The following is a 6,319-nucleotide window of genomic DNA, read 5'->3' as shown; positions in this document are numbered from 1 at the left end:
TGCGGGCCTGGGAAGCCCACGCTGGTTTGCTCGAGCGCGGTGGGGAGCTGGTCGTACTCGCAGCAGAGGGGTCAGAGGGTGTGCTCTGGGGAGGGCCCGCCCAAGACGGACCTCATGGCCTTCAGCCCCAGCCTTCCGCCCTGTCCAGTGGCAGATGTGGGAGCGGAAAACCAGTGTATTGAAGGTGACCAATCAGTAAAGGTGGGTTATTACATTTTTATCTTCAAAATTTTCTCTATGTCAATGCACTTTTTTAGACATATGTCCTAGAATATTTTTTTCTTGTCTTCATATTCTTGTGCTCTTATATTTCTAGTAGTACTTTTTTAGTAGTTTATTCCAGAAAGTAATTACGTATTTTCTACATGTTTTGACCTCGCATGATATAAATTTCAATACAAGTATTTATTTAGGCTTCATTAATATTTTCCAATATACATATTGTATTTAAGGTGAATTTGTGATGCTTTATTTTCATATCTACCCTTTCTGTTTCTTTTCTTTTGCGCATATTTATAAGATCAGTTCTGTAATTTATTTTTTGTTTTCATATTATCTTTTGAGTTGACGCTATTGTAACCATGGAAACACTGCACTAGTTCATGCCTCATTTAGTGAAAATCTGTTTGTTTTTCTCCCTAAGTATAAAATCCATGTAGTTCACCCAAATTTAAATGGCATATTAAATCTTTAGTGTTCACTGATTATACTCATTCTTCAGCAGGGACGTGAGTTAGCCTGGCAGGTCACTGTAAAAAAAAAATTCTGATTATGTGAATTCAGTGAAATATTTGAACTTCAATTTTTAAAAATTTTAATCTCAAAATTACTGGAATTTGTATCGGTCTGTATAATTCACTTTTCTCAGAGAAGAAAATGTGTGTTTCAAAGTTATATTCATAGCTGTATCCAGAAGTATTTACTCTTTTCTCATCAACATTAGGCATTGTTTGTGATATTCAACTATTGGCTCTTCTATTACTTTTTTGAGTTACTATTTCTCTATGTAGCTCAGGCTATTCTTTACTTCAGTATGTACCCCACGCTGACCTCAAACTCACAGTGATCCTCTTGCCAAGTCCTGGGATTACCGGCCTGTGCCACAATGCCTGGCCGGCTCTTGTACCTTAAGGAAAGTGTCTTGATTATGTTTAAGCATGGGAAAAATTTGAAAATATCTTTGGAAACCTCACCTTTAAAAAAAAATAATACTGGGGATTGAATCCTGACCCCAGTGTATGCCTACTGCAAACACTCCATGAAAGTTATTTTTAATTATAAGGAAATTTAAAATGCTTATTTTAGTTTAAATTATATTAGAAGCGTGAAGAGAAAATTTATTTCGCCTTTAATATATGATTTAATATATGCTGACTTTGATTTAATAGCTTCTAAGTCATCTTAAACAGGTCTGTGTTGGGTTATACATACATATGTGTGTGTATGCGCGCTTCATAAGTAGTTTACAACAAAAATCGAAGCTTTTGTTGAAATTTAGGTATATCAAAAAAGATAATTGTGACAGGAATTTAAGCATAAAATTTCCTTCATTATTTTTGCTCCTTACCCCTTAGACATTTTAGATGATAAACTAATGCAGAAGTAAGCTATTATACCAGGTGTGTTTATGAAATATATACATTACCCTCAGATATTTGGAAAAAAATCCTGATCATCTTCTTTTACATTTTTATTTATTTTACTGATGTTTGGTATTGAATTCAGCACTTTCTGCACACTTTTTACGCTCTATGATTGAGTTGCAGCCCCAAATCTGCTCCTGAATATCTCACATCATGCCCAACTAACTCATTTTCTCTTGAGTTTATATCAATTTTAAAAGGTTTAGTTCTGAAGGTGCATTTATGTCTCAAGAAACATTAATATATATTCATATAATTTCAAGTCATATAGTATAAAAGTTGAAGCATTTTAACATTCCAGGTGAAGACATCCTGGGTTGGCCCCTTAACTCTAAAAGACAGTACTCACCACACACACACACACACACACACACACACACACCCCCCCCTCTCACATATTATAGTTGTGGATATCTTTGCTTACGTTGCTTCTTTTTTCTTTTTTCTTTTTCTTTTTTTTTTGGTACTTGGAATCAAACTCAGGGCCTTGTGCTTGTGGGGCAGGTGGTGGAACCACTGAGCTAAATCCCCAGCCCTTGCTCATTTTTTTCTAACAGGCGTTTGTGTGTGTGTACACTCGCACATGTGTGTGTCTGTGTTAGTACTGAATTCTGTATTTTCAGGTCTGTGACTATTATTTTCTTCATTCATAATTTTTTCATGTTGCTAAATTTTTTTACATGTAGTTTCCTATTAAACTCAAAACAATGTCTTTACAATATATAGCCAAAGTAGATACAGCTAAAGGATTAAAGTCAACACATGCCTCACACTTTTCTTGTTTCTGAAAGTACATGCTATGATTTCCACTTATACAACTCAAACTTGGGTCTGAGCTTTTGTAGTTATAAATCCCCAAGCCTGTCAGTTCCTATCATTCTTAGCTTCTCCTTGATTTGTATGTTGTTCTTCTTACATGTGTCTTTCCTACTAACTCTTCATAAAGTCAATGTATCATTTCTGCAGAAGTCTTATCCGAATGTATTACTAAATCTGAGCTATCAATGGAATGTTAAATTTTGTTTTAATCAATTTAATCTTGTTTTCTTTACATTGCCTTCTTTTGGACATATTTTCTTAAAAAACACAACTATTCACAAAAATCTTACAATAAGTAGCACTTTACTGGAAGCATAATAATCCTAAAATCTATGAAAAAAGGGAGGCAGAAAGGAGTGGCATTCAAGGGAAACATCAGCAAATACAAGTTTTAATGATTTCAGACAAGTTTTCACTGACCTTTAAAGATATTCTTGGGGTAACCTATTTTCTGGTCCCCCTTCTGTCTCTCTTAGCGAAAAGCTATATTTCAATAAACTTTTCTTACTCTTAAAAACTTTATAGCCATTAAAAAAGTTCCATTTAGAGGCATAAAACCAGAAAAATCTCCCAAATCAAAATTGCTTTTTATGTTCTTGCCAAAAGTAATTTATTTATTTCTTTTAAACCTGTAACATCTTACCGTTATAATATGTTTAACGTATGGTCATGGTCTATTAGATGATATTAAAATGAGTCTAATCATGAGTATTCTTTAGATCTTGTTGATGTAGTATTTGTGACAGTTTGCTTTAAAATGAGTAACCAATGCATGGCTTTATTAGTGCACTATGGTTAACAGCTAAATGAAAGCCTTGGAATTTGGAGGCTGTTCAAATTATGTTTTATATGTACTTAATTAATCATGCAATTCTTCAAACCAAAAGTAGAAAGAAGTTTCATTTCCAAAGAGATTGGTTCATTTCGATCAGCCAACATAAGGTATTTTTAAAATTTTTCAAATCATCTTATGTTTTAGTCAACTCTATGTGATGAGTATTTTCTTGTTCTTTTCTTTATGTAATGTGTTGGCATAGAATTTATTTATTCCATAATAGAAATAATTAGAAGTCTACATCTTTGAGTTGCTATTTTTAAAAGTATTCAAATCAAGACAGAAGCTCACTTTTACATAATACCTAAGATACTTTTGGGTACCCATTCACAATTGTTTACTTTAGTGGATGAATTTGGCATTTTTAAAATGGCTTCCATTTTCCTGGAAGGATTCAGATGCTAGACAACTAGTTCCTTACAATCTTGAGAAAGATTAAAACATTTTTCTACTTTAAGACAACACCGATAGACTACACTGTGAATTAATAAAATATCATGCAAATTCCAATGTGATTTTTTTGCATTTGAGATAAAAACAGAAAAATAAAATTGAATGAATGAGCCTTAATACAATCTTTATTTTCCAGTCTCTTCAAGCCAACTCTGGAATAAAGTGAGTATGGGCTTACAGATGTAATTAGGATTACCAATAATTTTTTGGATGAAAAGGATTATCTGGGCAAATAAGCAATGAATATAGTGCACATCAGTGCATACGTGCCCTGCAGGATAGAAACAAAACATTTTCTCTGAGCTGATAGAGTGATTGACAAAAATTTTAAAAGTGACAAAGTCTTACAAGTGTACTTTGAATTTCCAGAAGTCAGTGTGGGGTGAATTAATTAACAGCAAAGCAAATAGATTGTTGAGTAACTAGTTAAGTGGCTTAGTAGCATTGATTTGAAATCCCATTCTTTTGAGCTGGTGACTTACAAATTTGATACCGTGCATCATCCTCTGCACAATCGGGCCACAGGTTTACGATAATTTAACACATTTAAAAGGAGTAAGCAGGAAAAAGTGGACATGTTAGGAATAAACTTTAGAAATGGCTATATTAAATTGTCCAATTTCTTAAAAATATTAAAAAAGCATAACTAACATCCTACAAACCTGGTCTTTTTATATATATATGCACACACAAACACACACACTAGTAGGTAGTGTAGTAATACTTTCTCTTAGATTTCTACTTTCCAAACAAAACTCTTCTTGGAATTCTAAATGTAAGATAAAACCACTTCTAAGAAGCTACTGGTAACGCACAAGATGAGAGATTTAAAGAACTAAAAAAAAATATTGTCAAATGTGAATGGATTGAGGAAGAAGCAAGGTTAAGTGTAGTACGGACTCAATGCACTTACATTTTGAGCCACAGGATGTCGCTGTTCTCCAAGCAGAACATTTTTTTAAAAAAACACAAGTAAATCAGATTATCCGCAGATCCGAAAGAAGCTCCACAGTTGCCGTGTGTTAAAGACTATAAACACCCATATTCTCTAGGTTGTCTGGAATTCAGAGCAAGAAATCAAAACAAAGGTCTCCGAAGGACTACATACTTTTGGCCATTGAATGTTTTACTAATCAAAGACCGACACGATGTTAGCAGCCAAATCAGGTGACCAGATAGCTAAGCGACATCTGCTGCAGTCGCTTCTGTTCGTCGCAGCCTGGGGGACCGGTAGCGGCCAGCTCCACTACTCAGTCCCAGAGGAGGCCAAACACGGCACCTTCGTGGGCCGCATCGCGCAGGACCTGGGGCTGGAGCTGGCGGAGCTGGTGCCGCGCCTGTTCCGGGTGGCGTCCAAGGAGCGCGGGGACCTTCTGGAGGTAAATCTGCAGAATGGCATTTTGTTTGTGAATTCTCGGGTCGACCGGGAGGAGCTGTGCGGGCGGAGCGCGGAGTGCAGCATCCACCTGGAGGTGATCGTGGACAGACCGCTGCAGGTTTTCCACGTGGAGGTGGAGGTGAAGGACATTAACGACAACCCGCCTGTGTTTCCAGCAACACAAAAGAATTTGCTTATTTCTGAAACCAGGGCTCTTGACTCTCGGTTTTCGCTAGAGGGCGCCTGGGATGCAGACGTCGGGGCTAACTCCATTCTGACTTACAGACTGAGCCCCAATGAATATTTCTCGCTGGAAGTACCAACCAAAGAGGAGCAGGTAAAACCGCTGGAACTAGTGTTAAAAAGGCCTCTAGACAGAGAAATCGCTTCAGAGCTTCTCTTGGTGCTCAGAGCGACGGATGGAGGAAAACCTGAGCTATCAGGCACAGTGGAGTTACTAATAACAGTGCTTGATGTAAACGACAATGCCCCGGTGTTCGACAGAGCAATCTATCCTGTAAAATTACTGGAAAATACAAGAAATGGTACGCTGGTGATTAGACCTAACGCCTCAGATTTGGATGAGGGTTCAAACAGCCACATTGTTTACTCCTTCGCAAATGATGTCTCCCCTAAGACAGAAAACATGTTTTACATAGATTCAGCCAGTGGAGAAATAAAAGTAAATGGACAAATAGATTTTGAAGAAACGAGATTATGGAAGATTCAAGTGGAGGCAGTTGACAAAGGCAATCCTCCAATGTTTGGGCACTGCACCATCTTGATAGAAGTTTTGGACATCAACGATAATGCTCCAGAGTTAGTAGTAACATCATTATCGCTCCCTGTTCAAGAGGATGCTCCAGTGGGCACCGTCATCGCCCTGATCAGTGTGTCCGACCGGGACTCTGGTGTCAACGCACAGGTGACCTGCTCCCTCATGCCTGATGTGCCCTTCAAGCTGGTGTCCACGTTCAAGAACTACTATTCCCTGGTGCTGGACAGCGCCCTGGACCGGGAGAGCGCGTCTGGCTACGAGGTGGTGGTGACTGCCAGGGACGGGGGCTCGCCCTCGCTGTGGACCACGGCCACCGTGTCCGTGGAGGTGGCCGACGTGAACGACAACGCGCCGGTGTTCGCGCAGGCCGAGTACACGGTGTTCGTGAAGGAGAACAACCCGCCGGGCTCCCC

At 38.1% G+C, this 6,319-nt stretch overlaps 1 protein-coding gene across 1 annotated transcript in view; it reads left to right on the top strand.

The window, feature by feature from the left end:
- Positions 1-6,317, top strand: part of LOC104855140 (protocadherin alpha-9-like) — a gene marked incomplete at its 3' end in the record, with an annotated part of 15,254 nt that extends 8,937 nt beyond the window's left edge. Inside the window, exon 6 of the mRNA XM_033765581.1 lies at positions 6,297-6,317. Coding sequence (XP_033621472.1) covers positions 6,297-6,317 — 21 coding nt within the window. The remainder of the gene's footprint in view (positions 1-6,296) is intronic.
- Between the last annotated feature and the right edge of the window lie 2 nt (positions 6,318-6,319).

This window comes from Fukomys damarensis, unplaced genomic scaffold (genome assembly GCF_012274545.1).
Source record: "Fukomys damarensis isolate Sample0158 unplaced genomic scaffold, DMR_v1.0_HiC HiC_scaffold_3, whole genome shotgun sequence".
In the NCBI taxonomy this organism is placed as follows: Eukaryota; Metazoa; Chordata; class Mammalia; order Rodentia; family Bathyergidae; genus Fukomys; species Fukomys damarensis.
This window is presented reverse-complemented; position numbering and strand designations above follow the sequence as displayed.